This window comes from Pan troglodytes, chromosome 9 (genome assembly GCF_028858775.2).
Source record: "Pan troglodytes isolate AG18354 chromosome 9, NHGRI_mPanTro3-v2.0_pri, whole genome shotgun sequence".
In the NCBI taxonomy this organism is placed as follows: domain Eukaryota; kingdom Metazoa; phylum Chordata; class Mammalia; order Primates; family Hominidae; genus Pan; species Pan troglodytes.
In genome coordinates, this window is record NC_072407.2 from 57,999,564 (window position 1) to 58,022,331 (window position 22,768).

Here is a 22,768-nt window from a genome sequence, read left to right on the forward strand (position 1 = left end):
ACACATCAATCTATTTTCCTATTTATTTAATTACATGAAATATCTTAATTGTGTTATGTCTGTTCTTGCACTGCTATAAAGAAATACCTGAAACTGGGTAATTTATAAAGAAAAGAGGTTTAATAGTTCCGCAGGCTGCATAGGAAGTATGGCAGCATCTGCTTAGCGTCTCAGAGGCCTTAGGAAACTTCCATTCATGGCACAAGATGAAGGGGAAGCCAGTTTTCTCTACTACATTTATATATATTTTCATTTTAAACTTGTATCTTTTAAAAATTTACCATGTTGTAAGTATTTTTTAAAAATTTGTAAATGTAAGTATCTTTTAAAAATTTACCATGTTTAAGTATTTTTCCATGTTGTAATATTTTACCATGTTGTAATATTTTTCCAGATAGTTGCACATTGCCCATCAACTTTTTGGAATAACTATTTTTTTTCCAATAATTTGAGATACCTACCACCTTAATCTTATTCCAAAATTTGGTACCTATTATGATCAGGGGTTTGTGTTCAGTTATGGTTATTGTCAATTTGTGCTATATTTTAATATTTTATAGGCTTTTCCTCCAATTTTTAGTCTAAAGTTATCAGACCAGATTTTACGTATTTATTTTTTAAATATAAACAAACATGGCTCATTAAAAAATATTTATTAGTTACTTTACTGGGAAACTCTTTAATCTGTATGTTAATTTGTGGAGAGTTGAAATCTTTAGGATATTGATATCTTTAGGGCATCAGTCAGGACTAGTGATGTTAGATAGAAAATTCCTGGAACTCACACAGAACCTGTAAGAGTTTGGGTTTCCCACTCACCAGAATAGAACAACACAATTCTCAGTGCCCCAGGGAAAGTATTCAGAAATGGTTGGCCTCAGTAGTGACTTAACAAACTGTCATAAACCAAACACTGCTCTAGTCCACTAAAGGAAGTTCAAAAATGCTTAAAGGAATGTAAAATATCTGGCAAACAAGATAAAGTTCATACTATTTATCATCCAATAAAACTTTACTAAGTATATAAAGTAGCAGGACTATATAATCCAAAATCAGAGGAAACACAAGTTCAAACCAACACTAAAATGACAACAACTTTTGAATTTGTAAATTGAATGCATTAAAATAATTATAACTATGTTTAATATTTTCAAGACAATAAAAATAAAGTTGAATATGCTATGCAGAGATATGAAAAACATAAAAAAGACCCACACTGAAATGTTAGCAATTAAAAAATACAATAACTGAGATGAAAACACACTGGATGGAAGATTAACTGAAGAATGAACGCTGCCAAAGACTGGCCACTGCTGCAGAAAAAGGTTAGTGAACTTGAAGATGTACCAAGTATCTAAATTGAGGAATAAAAAAGATGAACTGAAAAATAAATAAACATAACTTTGACTGGCTGTGAGAAAATGTTAAATAGCCTAGCATATAAGTAATTGGAATCCTCACAGAATACATTTGGAGAAAGAACAGAAAAAATATATATGTGAGGAAATAATGGCCAAAAATTTTCCAAATTTGATGAAAATTATAAACCCACAGATCCAAGAATTCAACAAACTGTAAGCAAAAATATTATGAAGAAAAATATACTAAAAGATATTTCACAACAAATTGGTAAAACAGTGATAAAAAGAACATTTTAAAAGCAGCTAAAGTGAAAAACACATTATGTACAGAGGAATAGAGGTAAGAATTGCATTAGATTTTTCACCAGAAACAATGTAACCCAGAAGACAGTGGAGCAAAATGGAATTGTCAACCCAGAATCAACACTCAGCAATAACATCTTTTCACACACAAAAAATGTGAATTAAAGACTTGTAGATATTTAAAAGTCAAGAAATGCATCAGCACCCAACTGCACTACACTAAATGTTAAGCTAGTCTTTTAGTCAGAAGGAAAATGAATTCCAGACGGAAATCTGGATCTACTGAATGGAATGAAGGCCACGAGAAGTGATCAATATATGAGTTCTATGTCCCCAACTGTCAACATTGATTTATGTTTCATTATTGAAAAATATACATTTTGTGACAAAATAAGATAATTTACATCTTAATATTTTTCCATCTATAAACTAAATATTAAATACTCAAATTTAAATGCCATTTTGATGTAGTTACCACACCCCTTTTAAAGTCTCTGAAAGTCAAGTATGCTATCCCCTATAACATAGACAAAAACCGGAGTATAAAATGAGCTTATTGTAATTTTTATGTTTAATTTTATTTTTAATTGACAAATTATAATTGTATATATTCATGGGGTACAACGTGATGTTTCAATACATGTATACATTATGGAATGACCAAATCAGCCTAATTAACATATTAATTACTTTACATACTTATCTTTTTTTGTAGTAAGAACATTTAAAGTACAATCTTTTAGCAATGATTAAATACATTGTAATTGATTACAGTCACCCTGCTGCGCAACAGATACTGCAAAACACATTTCTCCTAACTAGAACGTTGTACCCTTTGCCTAACAGCTCCCTTTTCTTGATCTACCTCCTTTCCTAGCTTCTGGTAACCACCATTCTACTCTCTACTTCTATGAGTTTGACTTTTTCAGATTCCACATATAAGTGAGATCATGTGTTTGTCTTTTTAAAAGCTTCATAAACTATGAAAAATATCATCAATTTACCAAAAAGGCCTTAACTTATGAAAAGAATCAGTTGATTTTAAGGAATGTCTCTCTACTGTATTAACTCTGCTTTAGCAGACATTTGTCAATATAGATAAATGCCCTGCCCCTGAGACCAGAAGCCATCCTCCCAGGAGTAGAAGCCTGTGGTCCTGGAATTGTAACATGCTCTAGGTAAAAATGTAACTGTGTAAGAAGAGTTATTTTAACAGTCTGCTCCATGAAAACTGGTTGGAACCACATTTACAATAACACGTACAATAAAGTGGAAGAATTTTGCTAATTGTAGGAAGAACTAGAAACAAATATTTGAAATAAATTAGGAACAGATGAAGCTCAAGATGGCTTCTGGAGCAGCTGCAGCTTTAGTATCTGGACTGCCTCCAGATTTAAAATGTCTTAAAATCTATTTGGAGGGGGTTAAAACAGACCATTTACAGAACTAATAACTGATGCCCAACACTTCAGATCATTCAGAGAAAAACAGAAGGATAAAGACTTTCAATCTGAAGGGAAAAAGCCTATTAATAAGGAAGTTGACAATACATTTTTTAAAACTGGGAAATTTGTCAAACGTGTGGACAAATAAGCTAAGGCCATGCTATCATAAATGTGTGGATGTAGATATATTCTCAGAACTATTTAATAAACTGTTACAAGAACAAACCACACACCCTAATCCCTGCTTAGATTAGGACAATCTGGTTAATTGTAATTTCGGTACCTAAATCACCCTTTGATTAATTTCCTTCCCACAAGGTGGTGCTCAAGTCAAATTGCAGACCAAGTTGCAGCTCCTTGAACCTCACCAACCTCAAGTTTAATCAAATCCTGGAGGATTTTGCAGATTGATTTATGTCTTCAGAAAATGTTAACGGATTGAGTGAATTTTTAAGCAAGTTGTGCCTCACTCTATGACTGTCACTTTGAGACCACACTAACAGGTCTCACTTTAAATTCATGACCTGGATCTCAAGTGAGCTCTTGAAGTGGATAGAGCATCACCCTGGAGGTCCATGGTCCATTTATTTTCCCCCTGTCCTAAAGGATGATTTCACATCCCTCAATAGCTCCTTCGTTTTCCTCAGTCTCAACAGATGACTCTCCTCTCTACTTCACAGATAAATGGTAAATCAATCAGAAAACTATTTCTGTAAACTCATATCAACCTATCACCACACCGTCCAGCATTTGTGCCCACATAGGCAGCCTCCCTGCCTGTCATCACAGAATCCTACTACCTATAACCTATCTGTGTTACCATCTAAAGCCAGTATCCTCCACACATGCACCAGACCACATTCCTCTTGTCTACGTAAGAGCAATGGTCTGATAATTCACTGCTCTATCTTCTTAGCAATTTTTTCTCTCAACAGGATCATTCCCATCATCATGAAAACATCCCATTACGTCTTCTGTCATGCAAATTCCCTTCTCTTAGCAGAATACCCTCTGGATTTAGTCACATTGACACAAATGACAGAATTTCCTTTTTCATGACTGTATAATATTACTATATATATATACACACATACACACACACACACACATATATATATCACCTTTTTTCTGTTCATCCACTAATGAACACTTAGTTTGTTTCATATCTTGGCTATTGTAAATAATAATTTTGAAATAAACATGGGGGTGCAGACATCTCTTTAACATACTCCCCTTAATTCCTTTGAGTGAATACCCAAAAAGTGGAATTGCTGGATCATATGGTAATTCTATTTTTAGTTTTTTGAGACGCTTCTATACTGTTTTCCAAAATGATTCTATTAATTTATGCTAAGTGATATAAACCAGGCACAGAAAAACAAAATCTGCTTTATCTCACTAATGTGAGACCTAAAAAAGTCAAATTCATATCCTTCGCCCACTTTTTGATGGGGTTGTTTGTTTTTTCTTGTAAATTTGAGTTCATTGTAGATTCTGGATATTAGCCCTTTGTCAGATAGTAGATTGCAAAAATTTTCTCCCATTCTGTAGGTTGCCTGTTCACTCTGATGGTAGTTTCTTTTGCTGTGCAGAAGCTCTTGAGTTTAATTAGATCCCATTTGTCAATTTTGGCTTTTGTTGCCATTGCTTTTGGTGTCCTTCTAATGGAGCTCACTGAGCATATTCTAAAATATATGAGATATATTAAAGGACATTAAAGCCATGATACTCCCAAACAGTAAAAATGGGGCGGGGGGGGGGGGGTGTGGAAATTAGATGCAATAAATTTGAGGAATTTCAGGGCTGATTAAGGAAAAATATGTGAACATGAATAGATGGTAGCATGCAATGAGCTTTATTGGAAGCTCAGACAGATTTGCAAGTGAGGAAAATTCCCTCACAGCATGAGACCATCCATCAGCACTGCCTAGAATGGGAGGAAAGCAAAGGAACTGCAAGGGGAGAGGATAAGAGAAGAGGCGTACAGGCATAAGTAATATCAATCAGCAGCAAGGTGAGGAGTCTGTGGGTCTGAGAGCTCCAGGGGCAAGTAGTGACTTGAGGTCTCGTAACCACAAGGTTCACCTTTTTCATGGCTAGCTGATGTTGGGTGCAGTTTCATGAAGTATGCAAAGCAGGCTAGCTCTAAATGACTAAAAATCTGCTTTTATGGTCTATGTTTACTACCATTGGATATATAAAAAGTTGAGTTATGGTGCTGATGGACTTTTGAGCTAATGGTTCTCACTCTGCTGTGAAGAAGTTAACAACAAAGAAGAAAAATACAGATGCTATCTTTGGCTCATTTATGCAACATTGGCCTTTGCAGATAACACCATTTATTATATATATATGCATTAAACAGTGTCATATTGCTTCACAGGGAGTGAAAAAATACTGCAGTGTAAAATGCATATTAAAATCCCAGTGAAATAAGATTTTGCCATCCCCAGTACTGCAAAATTTAAAGTTATAAATGCCCATGTTTTAGCAAGGATGTTAAATTATGAGAACTCTCAAGCACTGCTTGTGAATGTCAATTTTTACAATCTGTGGGATAGGGAGTAAGTATTAAGTTGAATGTATTCATTCTCTGTAACTCAGCAATTCAAGTATCATTTACACTCATCATGGATATTGTTACACATTTCTACCTAGAGCCAATTCTAAGAATGTTCACAACAGCTTTGTCTGAATTAGCAGATAAAAACAAAACAACACAAATCAGTTGTTCGAGAATAGAGGAATAGATAAATAAATTGCAGGTTAATAGCGCAAAACACTAAGGAAAAAAATGAACTAAATGTTTTTATCCAAATATGAATCTCCAAAAATATAATTTTGAGAGAAGAAAGCTATTTACAGAAGATTCAAGTTCAAAAGCAGGCAAAATTAGATAATATATTGTTTTAGAACTATATCTATATCTACATATTAATAGGATATATTCGTATTTTATATATCAATATTTATATATTTACATTAATACTACTAATATAAAAATAAACAAGATATTTATAAATATGTAATTCAATGAGTAGTTACTTCTGAATGGGAGAAAGGGCATAGTTTGGGGAAGGAACCTTAATTCATTTAAAAAGAACACATAACATTCTATTTTATGAGGTTGGTGGTATAAAATAATTCATTTTATATGAGTCTTTAAGCTGCAGCCATATATATAATATCTGTTTTATTTTATATATGTTATAATTAAAATTATAAAACTCAATTTTGTGTTGAAAAACAAATATTATACTTAAAAAAAGAAATAGTGAATTAGAAAATATGCTGGAAAATTCTCCAGACACCAGTGCAAAATGTTAAAAGATAAAGATACTGTTTAAAATATGTAGATTATATGGAAGAACCGCATGTACATACAAGTGGAATTCCAGAAGTTATGAAACAGTTATCAAATGAGTAATTTTAGGAAATCACTTTTTAAGGAAAACATAATAATTCAGATAATTATGCATCGATCACTGGTATACATTGATTATCCAATGATTGCTAATTGACATAGGTGAAAACAAAATTATTTATAATACACTATAGTTAAACGTATGACATTTTAGGTTTGAAATGTATAAACTTTCCCTTTGTAGCTGTGCTGAGATGTGACCCTTATTATTGTTCTAGTGGCCACATACTGAGAATAAATCTGAAGAAAATTAGCATTATTTTGCAAGAAAATAGCTTCAGGTGAGGTTACCGTAGATCTCCATCCAGACAATAAACAGCTATCCTTTTCTGTAAATGAGGAAGTGACTGATTGTATTTGCCCAGAGCCAGAATTGATTTTTTGAGACTATCAGAGTCAACACCCAATGTCACTACCTCAATTACAGAGTCTTATTTTTAGAGCCCATTTGTTGACATAACAAATTGTAGAATTATGGCTCAGATTCAGACATCAACAAAATAGGACTTTTCAGTGCTTGCTCCCATGCAGAAATAGCAACTGGACTTCTATCCATGCATAATAACCTTCACAAGAGCAAAGAAAACCAAGTGAGAGATTCCAGCAATTGGGCATAGCACAGAAATAATGAAACATGCATTGAAGAGGGCATGAAAGAGAACTTTATATTACCTGTGTCACTCCTTTCCCAACCCTAGGCAGCACGGCTTGGAGAGAGATACCCTCTGCTTGGAGGGAAGAGAAGTAAGTGAGCACCAAACTTTTCCTTAGACAATACCAGGTCTGCTCTAGTAAAATTCAGCATTGTTCAGGTCCACATGGCCCCAGACTTCAGGCTAACACCTATGGACGGGGCCCAGGCTTGCTGATGTGCCTGACTGCATCCCACAGCCTCAAGTTCCAGGCCAGCACAGCAGAATCAGTTTCAAGGTTTACCTCAGGACAAGGTTTGCCCCAGTGGCTGCAGGCTCCAAACAGTCCACACTACTCAGCTGACCCTTACAACCCCAAGTTTCAGCCCCATTCCAATGCCAAGTCAGTTCTCATGGCCTCAATCACCAGTCCAGCACCTGCAAACTCTGGCTCTCGGCCTGCTCAGTACAAAGTTGGTCCCTGCAACCCTATTCTCTAGGCCAACCTCTGTGGCCTTAAGCTCCAGCAGACACAGCAACCAGGCCTGTTGTAGCAGACACAGAGACCTAGCCCAACCCAGAAGACCCCAATGCTTGGCCAGCTCCCAAGAACATACACCCCAAAAACCACCTGTGGACCCAGGTTGCTGGTTTACCCTGATGGCCTTTGGACTCAGACTGGCTACTGCATCTCTAGGACCTAGACCCACCTTCATGGATCTAGTCTCCACCATGAGACTCCCATACACTGCCTCCAGGCTGACTCCATGACACAGGCTTTATGTCAACCACTGTGGCTCTAGGTACCATGCCATCATGATTCCAGTCTTCAGAAATATACCACCGACACAGGCTCCATGCCTTCCCAGCAGCAGGTCAGCCCCAGGCTCTCAGCTTGTCCTAGTGCCCCCCAGGCCAGGTCTGTTCTAGCAGACCTAGGCACTAGGACTACCCACTAGACAGTAGAACGTGGATGGTCCCCACCAACAAAGGCTCCAGGATGACTCATTCAGACCCAGGCTCTAAGCCAGCTCCCTGGCTGCAAAACATAAGCCCACCTCTGTAGACCTCAGATCCAGGCCCACTCCAATATCAGGCCCATACCCATGGATTTCAGGATCCAGGCTCAGCCCAGTGGACCAAGGTTCCAGGCTTAGGTGCTGGAATTAGCATTTCAATGGCTCCTGCAGATGCAAGTTAAACACCAGGTCAGCTCCTGTGGAATCTTCCTGGTCAGACTCCAGGTCAACAGGTCCTGGAGTCCAGTCTGGAGTGGATCCAGACTCCAGGCCAATGCCATGGACCCAGTTGCCAGATCTGTTGACTTGCTGACTCAAGAACCAGAAGTCTCCCTGAGGAATCCAGCAGCAAGTCCACCTGCAGATCATGCAAAACAGCCTAGTCAGAATCTCTGAATAGGTTGACTGGTCAAGCCTTTCTCAGACAAAGCCACTCTTCAAAGATTGAAATAAATCTCTACTTCCTCAAATGCACAAAAAACAATGCATGGTCACAAGTATCAAGAACAACCAGGGAAATGTGACATTACAATAAATAAATAAATAGATAAATAAAAAACAAATAAAAATGCTAGTAGCTAACTCTAAAATAATGGAGATGTCTGAACTGCCTGAGAAATAATTTGATATAATTTTAACAAGATCGGTGAACTTCCAGAAAATACTGAGAAATAATTCAACAAAATCAAGAAAACAATACATGACCAAACAAGAAATTTAACAGATTGAATTTGAAAAAAAGAACAAACAGAAATTATGGAGCTGAAAAATAAAATGAACAAAAGAAAAAATGCAAAAGAAAAATATTAACAAAAGGATTTATCAGAGAGAATCTGTGAACTTGAAGGCAGGTTATTTGAAAATATACAGTCAGTTAAAAATAAAGGGAAAAATGAAAAGGAATGGAAAAATCTTACAGGACATATGGGACATCATCAAAAAAGCAAATTTGCAACTTATAGGAGTTGGAGGGAAAGAGAGAGAAAGACATAAAACTCATTTAAAAAATAATAGCAGAAAATATTCCAAATGTAGGGAAAGCTATAAATATTCAAGTACAGGAAAGTGAAGTCTCCAATTAGATGCAATCCAAACAAGATGATGCAAAGATATAATTAATATGTCCAAAATCATAGACAGAAAATCTCATATTAGAAAGAACTTAGTAAGACCAGCAACAAATTTCTCAGCAGAAACCTCACAGGTCTGGAGATAGTGGGATGATAGATTTAAGTGCTAAAGGAAACACACAGACACACAGACACACAGACACACACACACACACACACACACACACCCCCCAAACTACCAACCCAGAATAACTTACCCAACAAAGCTATCCTTCAGAAATGAAGGAGAGAGAAGCTGAGGGACTTCACCATGACCAGATTAGTTTACAACAAATGCTAAAGAGAGTTCTCCAAACTGAAAGAAAAAAGCACTAACTAGTACCATGAAAACATATGAAAATATAAAACTCACTATTTAAAGTAAGTATATAGCCAAATTTGGAATACACCTGGACTATAATGATGATGTGTAAGTCACTGATATCTTTAGTTAGGTTTAATGACAAAAGTATTAACATAATAGTTATGATAATTTGTTTAGGGACATAAAATAGACAATGATGTAAATCATGACACCAAAAACAAAAAATGTAAAGTGTAAATTGAATAAAAAGACTCACTTCATGTGAGTGATGTTACATTTTTATCAGCTTAAGATAGCCTATTATAACTATAAGATGTTTTATGCACACCTCAACATAACCACAGTGCAAAAACCTGTAGTAGATACATAGAAGACGAAAAAGAAAAAATCAAACTATACAACTAGGGTGAAATCACCTAATCACAAAGGAAGACAATAAGAGAGGAAAAAGGAAACAAGGATCTACAATACAACCAGAAACAATTTTTAAAATGGCAGTAGGTAACTTCTTATCTACCAACAAATACCTCAAATATAAATAGATTAAATTATCCTGTCAAAAGACATGACATAGAGTGGCTGAATGGATGAAAAAGAAAGAAAAAGAAAAAAAAATAAACAAGACCCATCTAAAAAAAAAAAAACCAAGACCCATCTATCTTCTGCCTATAAGAGACACACTTCACCGATAAGGAAACATATACATTTTAAAATATGGGCCCTTTCACTGTTGTGTTGCTTTTTTTTTATTTTTCCCAAGACTCCAATTATGTAAGTATTGAATTATTTTTGTGTTTTTTTATTTTTCCCTAGACTCCAATTATATACATATTGAATCTTCTTTGACTGTTGACATTTCACTTATTTTTTGTCTACCCTTTTCCTTTCCTTTTTTATTTTTCATTTTCTTGATTGTTTTCCTAATTATTTTTGGTATACTTTATTAAATTTATATTTGTGTTTAGTCTCCCTTTTCTATTTTGTAACTGTATCTTGATTTCTCAAATGGACTATTTCTTCAATTTGTTTATTGAGTCTGCCCAACATTTTTTAGGTATAAGCCCTTTTTGTCTATTTATATTTTATTTAAAATGTTTAATTCAAGATATTTTTAATACTTAAAAATGCTTGTTAAATTATATTTAATTTAATCTGAAGTGTTGTGGTATAATTTCCTTCTGCCCATTTTTGTATCATTATATTTTCATTGCTTGGAATATTTTGATCTTATTTGCTGACTCCCCTCCCACCCTTGTAGTACATTGCATGGACAGAGACATTTTTGTGTGCTAACTTTGTGTACTATGATGAGGTTTTCAGGTGGCTTAGAAAATTCCCGGTTTTAGACTGTTATATTCTAACATTATAGTGTGTGTGTGTCCCTGTGTGAGTTCCTGTGTATGTAGAAATATAGGTATATATGTAGTTTGATTGATAGATTTATACATAGATGTCTATATATAGGTAGATAAGTGCAGTCAGCCATACTCAGTCTATGAGTTCCACATCTGTGTATCTAATTAGCTGTAGATCAAAAATATTCAAGAATAAAATTGCCTCTGCACTGAACATGTATAGATGTTTTTTCTCAGCATTATTTTCTAAACAATACCGTAAACTATTTAGATAGTATTAGGTGTTATAAGTAATCTAGAGATAATTTATAGTATACCCGAAGATATGCATAGGTTATATGCAAATACTATGCTATTTTATATCAGAAACTTGAGCATCTGCAGATTTTGATAACCCTGGAGGTCATGAAATCAATCCCCTATGAATACTGAGGGACAACTGTACATATACACACACATATAGCTGTGTATGTATGTATATCTAAATACATAACAATACACAAAAATATTTATAAAATATTACCTCCAAGAAACTTCGTTGTAGTGAGTGTGTGTGTGTGTGTTTTGTTTTAGGAGAATCCTCAATTTACTTGCATTACTTCTTCTTTCTTAACCATTACAACTCCATAGGGCAATGTCTTTTTTCTACTCTCCTCCTTTTCCCTGGAAATAACTTTTCAAGGTTTTTCACAAGTTTTATGCAATAGCTCGGCTTTTTTTTTTTCCCCTAGGTAATGCTGTTTTCTATCAGGCCTTGACTCGGTTTTTAATTTCTGTTATGAGAGTAGAACTTCCTTATTGATTTTATCCATTTGATTCCACTAGTAGGATTTCTATTTCCCTTTTCTCTTTTCTAAGCTGTCTCTTCAGACTTCACTCTACCCACATGGAATTATGACATTTTCAAATTCAGTTCTTTTCTTCTGAAAAATATTTCTCTACCTATAGTCAACTTTCACTTCATAGGGTCATCTGTCTTAAAGTGATGCACAAATGTGTGATTTATTTATTTACTTTCTTTGATCTGAATGGTTTTTGAGAGGATAGATATAAAGAGTAACTTTTAAGTGCTGTTATTAGCTTAAAGCCTTTTTCTCTGTCTTTTCTATGGAATTTCTTACTTGTCTTCATTTCATTGATATAGATATACACTACCATAAAATGTATTCTGGTAATTGTCCTATGTATACCTTCTATAATAATTTTGCTGTTGTGATCTGGATCATCCCTGTATTATTTTTAATGGCAAGGTTTTACATTCTTAAATGAAATGTCTTATTGTTTAGTAAAATATTTTTATTAATTTATGCTTTTCTTCTGTCTTCACGGAATTCTATTTGCATATTTTTCAACTTTTGTTGGCTTTTTAGTTTTTAATATGTTAAAATATAGTCATGTTTTATGACTGCTCATGTGTATGTGAAAACTGTATTCTTATTACTGGTATCACTCTGCCCTCTAGTGGGTATTCTGTTTTTGCCACTTGTAACAGAAAAATTTATTCCCTCAGCTACTATTCAGGAGGTGGATTTTGTACTACTAGACTATATGAAAACAAATTCTACCAATTACAATTGGCTAAGAATTATACAACAATTAGACAAGAATTGACTTGTAATATTGATGAAAAGCAAAATATTTTGTTCTCATTATGTCAAACTAGGATAAAATTTAAAGAAATTTCTTCATGCAAGAAAGAATATTGGACTAAGATTTATTTGTCAACCTCTTATATAATTTGGTAGGTTTCCTTGGAAAATCATTGAAATATTCAAGTTTTGATTAACCATTTATAATATTTTTGAAAACCTTACAAACACATTTGGAAATTCTTTGAGAATTAAATGGTGTAAAAGTTTGATTTATAAACATATACTTTTGCAAAATGTAAAGGAAAATGCAAAATGCAAACAGTATGTGATATATAGGTATACTTAATGCACGTTGTGCACATGTACCCTAAAACTTAAAGTATAATAATAATAAAATTTTTAAAAATGTGTATGCGGTTTATGCATAATATATGTATATGTTTCTGTATTGCTTGATTCTTCTCTGTATGTATATATGTCTGTCCTGTATCAGCTAGCTATCTATCTACCTATCCATCATCCATCACCCATCTGTATTTAAATTAGTGCTTCCCTTAAGCCTTCTGTTTCAAACATCAGGCATAAAGAGGATTTTGTTGCTCAGAGGCAATAGCTCTGCATTTATTTCTCCCCAAGTCCCTGGTAAGCACTAATTTTTTTGTCTCTGTAATTTGATGTTTCTAGGTACCTCTTATACATAGTATATTACAATATTTGCCTTTTGTGTCTGGCTTATTTCACTTAGCTCAATGTTTTCATGGTTCATCCATGTTGAATTATCTCTCCGTGGACACTTGGGTTGTTTCTACTTTGAGCTACTGTGAATAATACTGTGAAGAACATTGGTACACAAAAAATATGTTTGAATCTCTGCTCTCAATTATTTGAGTATCTATTGGAAGTGGAATTTCTGGGTCATGTGTATTTTCACGTCTAATTATTGGAGGAACTACCATAGGTTTTTGTAGAGCAGCTTCACCATTTTACATTCTCACCAGTAATATTCAAGGAGTCCAATTCATTCCATCTCCCCTGAAACCTGTTATTTTCCAACTTTTCCTTCTTTTTCTTTGTTTGTTTTTTCTTTTTCATAATTGCCATCCTAAAGGGTGTGAGGTGGTAGCTACTTTGTTTACTTATTTCTGTGTGTGTGTGTGTGTTATTATTGTCATAAGACCAAATACATGAGCTCAACATTCAACAGAATTTTAATTTTATGCAGTATGGTTTTAAAAAAAAAACTATAAGCACAATGTTGTACAGCAGAACTCTAGAACTCTAGAATCTGTTCATCTTAAATAAAGGAGCTGCTGTTCATTGTGGTTTTGATTTGCATATCCCTAATTAGTAGTGCTGGACATGTTTCCACATGCTTATTGGCATGTGTGTAGCTTCTTTGAAGACATGTGTATTCAAGTTCTTTGCCTGTTTTTGAATTGGGCTGTTTTTGTTTTGTAGATTTATAGGAGTTTTTAAAATATATATATTCTGTACATTAATCACTTAGAAATATGATTTCAAAAGATTTTATCCTATATTTTGGGCTGCCATTTTACTCTGTTAGGAGTGTTCTTTGAAGTTTTTAGTTTTTAATTTTGATGAAGTCCATTATATATATATGTATGTATATACATATATTATATACATATATACACATTATATATACATGTGTATAATGAGTATATATACATATATATGTATACATACATGTATATACATACATGTATGTATACATATATGTACATACATATATTATATACATATATGTATGTAAATACTTTTGGTGTCATATACAATAAATAATTAACAAAGTCAGTGTCATGAAGTTTTTTTTCTAGGTCTTCCCCTGACAAGGTTTGCATCTGTATCCCCACAAAATCTCATGTAACACCCCGGTGTTGGAGGTGGGACCTGGTGGTAGGTGATTGAATCGTGGGGGCGGTTTCTCATGAATGGTTTAGCACCATCCTCTTGGTGCTGTTCTTGTGACATTGAGTGAGTGAGGTCTCATGAGATCTGGTTATCTAAAAGTGTGTAGCACCCCCCTGCCACCCCATCTCTTCCTCTTGCTTCAGCCACGTAAGATGTGCCTGCTTCCCCTTCGCCTTTCACCATAATTGTAAGTTTCCTGAGGCCTCCTCAGAAGCCAAGAAGATGCCATCATCATGCTTCCTGTACAGCTTGCAGAACCATGAGCCAATTGAACGCTTTTCTTTATAAATTACCCAGTCTCAGGTATTTCTTTACAGCAGTGTGAGAACTGACTCGTGTATATCCTAAGAATTGTATAGTTTTGGCTCTTACCTTTAGGTCTTTAATCCATTTTAAGTTAATTTTTTGTTCATTGTGTAAGATAAGGGTTCAAATTTCTCTGGTAGGAGGCTAGTTTTCTCAATACCATCTGTTAAAAAGACTGACCTCTTCCTATTGAATAATCTTGGCACTGATGTGTAATACATTTGACCATATATATGTATGTTTACTTCTGGGTTGTCTATTCTATTCTATTAGTCTATATAACTTTCTTTATAACAGTACTTTACTGCTTTGATTACTATAGTTCTGTGGTAAGTATGAAATCAGAAAGTGTGAAACCTCAAACTTTGTTTTCCTTTTTCAAGATTGTTTTGGCCTTTTAGGGTCTCATGTAATTCTGTCTAGATTTTAGAATGGATTTTTCTATTAAAAATGTCATTGGGATTTTGATAGAGTTTTCACTGTATTTGTAATTGCTATGGGGAGTATTGGCATCTTAAAATATAAAGCCTTCAAATCTATGAACATGAGATGACTTTTCATTTATTTATGTCCTCTTTAATTTCTGTCAGTAACATTTTATGCTTTCCAGTGTATTATACTTTTGTCTGTTTGGCTAAGTTTATTCCTGAGTATTTCATTGTTTTTGAAGCAAATGCAAATAACTTGTTTTCTTAATTTTTTGGGGTGGGGCTTGTTTTTTGCAAGTATAGAAATGCAACAGATTTTTGTACGTTTAATTTGTATCCTGCAATTTTTCTGGATTTGTTTATTAGTTCTAGGAGTTATATTTGGGTAAGGGTGTTTGGAATCTTTAGGATTTTCTATACATAAGATATGTCGGCTGGGTATGGTGGCTCACGCCTGTAATCCCAGCACTTTGGGAGGCTGAGGCGGGTGGATCACCTGAAGTCAGGAGTTCAAGACCAGCCTGGTCAACATGGTGAAGCCCTGTCTCTACTAAAAATACAAAAAGTGAACCGGCCATGGTGGTGGGCACCTGTAATCCCAGCTATTCAGAAGGCTGAGGCAGGAGAATCACTTGAACATGGGAGGCAGAGGTTGCACTGAGCCAAGGTTGTGCCATTGCACTCCAGCCTGGGCAACAAGAGTGAAACTCTGTAAAAAATAAAAATAAAAAAAATGAAAAAAAGTCATCTGCTAAAATTCTGATTTTCTTCTGTCAAATTTGGATGATTTTAAAAAACTTTTCTTGCCTAATTGCTCTGGCTAGAACCTTTAAAACGATTTTGAATGAAAGTGGTGAAAGAAAACATCCTTGTCTTATTCTTGAACTTTGAGGAAAATCTTTCAGTCTTTCCACCTTTGAGTATTAATTAACTGTAGGTTTTTCATATATCGCTGGCCTTTAATATACTGAAGATGTTTTCTCTATTCTTAGTTTTTTTAGTGGTTTTATTATGAAAGAGTGTGCACTTTTGTCAAATCGCTTTTCTGCACTAATTGAGAAGATCAGGTATTTTTTCATTTACACTGTTAATGTGGTGTATTATACTGATTAATTTTAATGTGGTAAATTGTACTATACTTGCATTCCAGGAATAAATTCCACTTGCCATGTGTTTAATTTTAGTGTCTTTTTACATGCTGTTGAATACCGTTTGTAGTATTCTCTTGAGGAATTTTTGCATCTCTATTTGTAATGAAATTCACAATGAATTTCGAGAATCACCGAACTACATATCTAATAAATTAAAAAATAATGCATATCACATTTACTTAAAGAAAAGTTGAACAGGTATTTATATAAGTTGAATAACCATTTGCTACCTAAAATGAAGCTCACAGTGCAATGTTATATAAAAAGGATAATATAAAATATAGCTATGATATTTATTATATAAGCTTTGTATCAGATACACACTAATACATACATACACACATGGGGGTGAGAAAACTGGAAATAAAGAAACAATTGAGAGTATTTATCTCTGGATTGTTGCCCAATGGCTGTTTTTTTTTTCTTTTGTACATTTTTGTATTTTCAGGTATTTTAAATTAAAATATATTGTGTGGTTCAACATATTTAAAAGATCATGGGATTAAAGTTTATGATGAAATTATTCACCAGTTATTACAAGAAATTACATGCAACCAGGATATCACATGGGGCATTGTTTTATGTAATTGCTTTATTTGTGGCCTCTTAGGCAATACTTCAATTATATTCTCTAGGGTTAACATCCCTAAGGCCTTTGTGGCATATATATTTGTGACACAGTTTGGTGTCAGGATTCAGTCTTTTGGTATCATTTTTCTCTCTGTTATCACTGAGTTTATTTGAAAAAATCAGGGGAAAAAAGTCATTTTCTTGAAACATTTATTGAAATATATTACAAACTCCTGCCTGCCACTTTTATTGTGATTTGCTTTTTTTTTCTTTTTTTCAGTTCTCCACAGGAACTTTCCTGGAGTCCGTTAATCTTTGCAAAAGAAGCGTTAGTAAATGAATAAGTCAATTTATTCTGTACTTAAGTGAGTTATTCAATTCTTACTTTATATAACTTTAGAAGGAAAAGAGTGTGTTCCAACAATCTTTGCAGGAGGCAAACCCATATGTAAATCTAACTGCCGTTCCATTAACTAGGAATATTATCTTTCACCATATTTATTATTATTAATTTGCCTGTATTCTTTTTATCACAATATTCTTCTTCTTTTTATGGGCACAAACTTTAGTTTTAATAAGTAATAAGAATTGTATGCTATGTTGTATAATTTGCAATTACATGCATTATTCCTCGGAATAATTCTTAGAAAAAGAGTTTTGAGGTCAAGGCCAATATTTTATAATTTTACAGTTTCTAAAATGCCTATTACAGTGCTGAGTGCATAGCAAATGCACAATCGGATAGCCATGTTGGGTGTCACTATGAAAGAGGGAAAGCCTGTGCACAGCACCTTGAGCCCTCATTCAGCTCAAAAAGGGTGACACTTCCTGGGGCTAAATGGGAGATTGTGAACTTTGGCCCCAAGTCTTTCAGTCAAGAAATAGAGTGTAGGAAGTGGGTTCAAAAGTGCCACACATAGAAAAGATGTTTGGGTAACAATAAGTCGAATATATACTATAAAATACATATCTTTGATGGAAATGATTTTCTTTTCAGGCCCAGTCTGCTCAGAGTTTGTTAGAACATCCTTAGGAAAGAATACAGATATTGGAAAATGCTTGAAAAAGTATGTTCAGTTAGGAAATTTGCACTCAATGAGTTTTGTGTCAAACTAAAACATAAGTTTAGAAAATAACAACAAATGTAGACGATCAAATCACAGGTGTCAAATGAAGTGAATTTAAAGGAGCAATTAAAGAAAGAAACCGCATGGATATGTAAGTTGTACATAAAATACTTTTATATGTAACCCTAACCCTAACCTATATAATTCTCTCTCTATATAATCATATATATATATATACACTGCATGCACTTATGTTTTCTGCAAAATATAAGTGCGTGCAGTATATTCTCTTGGAGGCTAAACATTGTAACAACTCAGTGTAAACTATAGAGTGTTTAATTTCACCTAATGATAAAGCATAGAATTTTTACAGAATGCTGTGTGGAATGGTGTTCTTTCTATGCCTACTGCTATTTTAGCTTTCGGTAAGCAGTCATGACATGGTTCTGGATTAAACTGGCACAAAACAGTAATTGAGTTATTTTGAATGAACTCAGAACATTTTTTAAAAATCCAATACCTCATTTTCCCTTCTAACTCTCCTTGTTTTATTCTAATTCAAGATGCTTAGGTCCCATGGGGTTTCACTATAGCTACTTGTTCTGTAGGACTCCAGGTGTGCCTCAGTGCATTGTGAGTTTACAATGTGGTCCTGATTTAATAGGCAAGTCCAGCTTCTTTAGTATTATTATAAACTTTTACCCCAATACATGTATAATATGTGGCTAGATTTATTCACTCACATATACATTCATTTATTCAATCAAGATTGTTGAGAATCTACTATGTCCTAGCCTTCCATATTTGCCCTCATTAATGTTATTTTATTGTAGAACAACAATTTGTTTAAATGGCAAAGAAGAAAACATGAGTAAAATATATATTATATTACAGATGTTGCATAATATTGATATTTTTCAGGGTTTATAGTTACTGATAATGACATAACTACTATGACCATGATGAATGAGTCAAGTTGAGATAAAATTATTGGAAAAGATGAAGAAACTAAAAGTATAGGATATCAGAAAGATTATCTGTGTCTCTATTGTAAGAAATTCAATGCAAACAAAACAAAACAAAAATGTCCTAACCAAATAAAAACCATTGTAATTCTTCTGAAAGTGATGTCTCATCTTTGAAGATTTGGAGGAGAACTGAATTTTGACCACCTGAGAATGTTGTGGCAGAAAGTACTTCAGAATAATAAAAATGATCTGGATGTATTATTATTGTTTGCTCCCAAACCAAATCATTCTAAATATCTGATATTATAATATATCAAGAAAAGGAAACAGATTTTTTCATTTTTTCAATAATTATATAAATGTGGCTGATCAAGTGCATCATTCACATTATACAGGAAGGATCTGAAATATGTGGAGATAAATGTGTGATTAAATGTAGGGAGGTCATTGGAAAGGGAAATTCAGAAATAGCTATAGAAACAACTGTTACAAAAATGTAATGATCATTTTACTCCATCATTAATTTCCTTTTTGGAGTTCCAAGTTCTCATCATTTAATAGGTGAAGAAGTGAAAAAATTACCGAAACTCAAAATAAGCATTGTATTGAAATGAAATAAAATGGAAATGCTTATCTTCCTCCAAGATAAGCGTTTTCACTAAACTCTGACTCATGCAAAAGGTAGACTGGCCCTTCTCGTGAAGCCAGTTGCCTCTGAGGCTACTGAACTGGATGGTTTAAAATATACCAGAGCCAACTGCACTTTTGTTCTTCCTCTCTCAGTTCCCATATTTTATTATTACGTTGACATACATTTTATATGCACTGTGTAAATGTGATTTTAGCAAATTCTAGCTTTTGAAACAATGTAATTGTTGAAACTAAGCATATCCATAAGTCTTTTTATAGATAATCACTAAACCTCTCAACATTTCCTCATTTTACTTGCCCTTGTCCAAATATTTCTTCTTGAATCTCTGAATCAACTTCCCTATTTTGTCCCAGGGACCAAGAAAATCAGACTTCTGAAGTCACCTTCATCCTCTTGGGCTTCTCAGAATATCCAGACCTTCAGACGCCCCTGTTCCTGGTGTTCCTGACCATCTACACAGTCACTGTGCTGGGGAATCTGGGCATGATCACAGTCATCAGGATCAGCCCCAAACTCCACACCCCCATGTACTTTTTCCTCAGCCACTTGTCCTTTGTTGATTTCTGTTATTCCACCACAATTACACCCAAACTGCTGGAGAACTTGGTTGTGGAAAATAGAACTATCTCCTTCACAGGATGCATCATGCAGTTATTCTTTGTCTGCATATTTGTAGTGACAGAAACATTCATGCTGGCAGTGATGGCCTATGACCGATATGTGGCGGTGTGTAACCCTCTTCTCTACACAGTTGCAATGTACCAGAGGCTTTGCTCCTTGTTGGTGGCTACATCATACTGTTGGGGGAGAGTCTGTTCCCTGACACTTACCTACTTTCTACTGGAATTATCCTTCAGAGGAAATAATATCATTAATAACTTTGTCTGTGAGCACGCTGCCATTGTTGCTGTGTCTTGCTCTGACCCCTATGTGAGCCAGGAGATCACTTTAGTTTCTGCCACATTCAATGAAATAAGCAGCCTGGTGATCACTCTCACTTCCTATGCTTTCATTTTTATCACTGTCATGAAGACGGCTTCCATTGGGGGGCGCAAGAAAGCGTTCTTCACGTGTGCCTCCCACTTGACGGCCATTACCATTTTCCATGGGACTATTCTTTTCCTCTACTGTGTTCCTAACTCCAAAAGTTCGTGGCTCATGGTCAAGGTGGCCTCTGTCTTTTACACAGTGGTCATTCCCATGCTGAACCCCTTGATCTATAGCCTCAGGAACAAAGATGTAAAAGAGACAGTTAGGAGGTTACTCATTACCAAATTATTATGTCTCATATTATAAAATCTAGAAGTCGTACTTATTCCTATTGAATAATATTGTGCAGAACTGCCCAAAAGTTGTAGAATTGCTAACAATCCGAATCCCTTTTTCAAACAGTAAAGCAGTGTATGTACTTAATGTAACCCCTACTTAACTGGTTATTTGACATCTGTTCAAATTCTAGTAGATTAGCTAACAAGTAACACAGTAATTTAATCTCTAATGATTTAACTTATCATTAAACTCAGAATTTGTCATGTAAAGATTTCTGAGTTAATATACATTACCCTTTTGTTGCTCAGTTAACCTTCTGTTCTTTTTCAGTTGTTGGAGAATGGGCTTGTAGATTTGTTCTGAAAATTTATAGCTTACCATGAAGGAAGATATAGCAAATGCAATACAGTAAACTAAGACATGTTCAGCACTCAGACACTAAGTTTAAAAGTAATATTTATTTAATTCCACATAGGGCACATTGGTATATTATAAATGTGTATAAGGCGTAAGTCTGCCCACAAAGTCCAGAATATTGTTTGGTAAAATTGTATTGGTTAACATAAAATTTTATTTGATCATTGTACACAATATATCAAAAAATGAAAATAGCCACATATTTTAGAAATAGACATTTTGAAATCTGAATTTGTCATTCACTACAATCTTGATTTTCATATAAGTTATAAATTTGATCCATAACAGAATACCATAAATGTCAGTGATACATAACATTAGGTAATTATTAATTTTTTGTCAATTGATTTGGCAGTCCTGATAGTATCAGCTAGTGCATCTTGGTTAATATTATCTAGTCTAACGGGTCTAACGGGAACTCATAGACCTACATAACTACTGAGTAGCTCTGCCTCTGTATCTATGGTCCTCTGAACCATTGGGCTAGCTGGAGTATTTTCTTCCAGTGTTGATGAGTGAGTCACAAGGGGAAATGTACAACAAAAGCTAGTTCAAGCTTCCATTCGCCTCATGTTTTTTAGCATTATTTTAGGCAAAGAGAATCACATTGCTGGGCTCAAAGTTAATGACTGAGGAAGGATATCTGCCTCTTATTGTAGAATTGAAAAGTTACGTGGCAAATAATGTAGATACACAGAGGAATGAAGGATTCTGCCTACTATTTCTATATATCTAAATTGTTGGGAAATTTTAGTTAATGGGAAATTATCCTTCTTATTCCAGATAAATTTTTGTCCTAGTTTGACAAAAGTCTTCTGTAAATTGATGAGAAATTTAATCGACTTAACTAAATGACTGTTTTTGTTGATTGTCACTTGCTGTTGATAGTTAATGTTTAAGAGGAAAGACAAAGTCTTGGTAAATTTCCATATATCATGGTTCCTGTATTCCTGACTCTCATGTTCAAATAAAAATGGCAATTTCCTTTATTATAAAGTTTATTATAAAACTAACCTAATCCATTTATCTGATTGTTTAGCAATACATAAAAATATTTTTTAACAAATCATATTATATAACTATAGTATTGCATAACTTATTTAACTTCTAATTGTTCATCAAACAGAGGACACATACACTTAAGTAAATGTTCCATTCAAGTACATTAATAGGTTGTGTGTATGTTAACAAAAACATTTTAAGAAAAAAGAAAAATGCATTTAGAGAATGTGAAAACAGTATAAAATGAACTATACTTGGCACATTCTAAAGGTCCTTGGATTTAAAATCCTATTTGAAAAAAAAAGATAGATATTAGGTAAATTATAATTTGTAAACTATAATTAGCTTTCTATATTGTAGGAGAAAACAAAACAATAACTTTGAAGAAAACGGGTTTATTACAGTAAGACGGCTGTGAACATTTCTGTCGGAATCTTTGTA

General features: G+C 34.1%; 1 protein-coding gene across 1 annotated transcript; it reads left to right on the forward strand.

Annotated features, from left to right (window-relative positions):
* The first annotated feature begins 8,355 nt into the window (after nt 1–8,355).
* Nucleotides 8,356–20,935, forward strand: LOC747092 (olfactory receptor 5D13). Its single transcript, XM_054661781.2, has 3 exons — nt 8,356–8,566; nt 17,950–18,019; nt 19,993–20,935. Exons 1-3 carry the CDS (start codon nt 8,356–8,358, stop codon nt 20,933–20,935), a joined length of 1,224 nt encoding a protein of 407 aa, XP_054517756.2.
* The last annotated feature ends 1,833 nt before the right edge of the window (nt 20,936–22,768 follow it).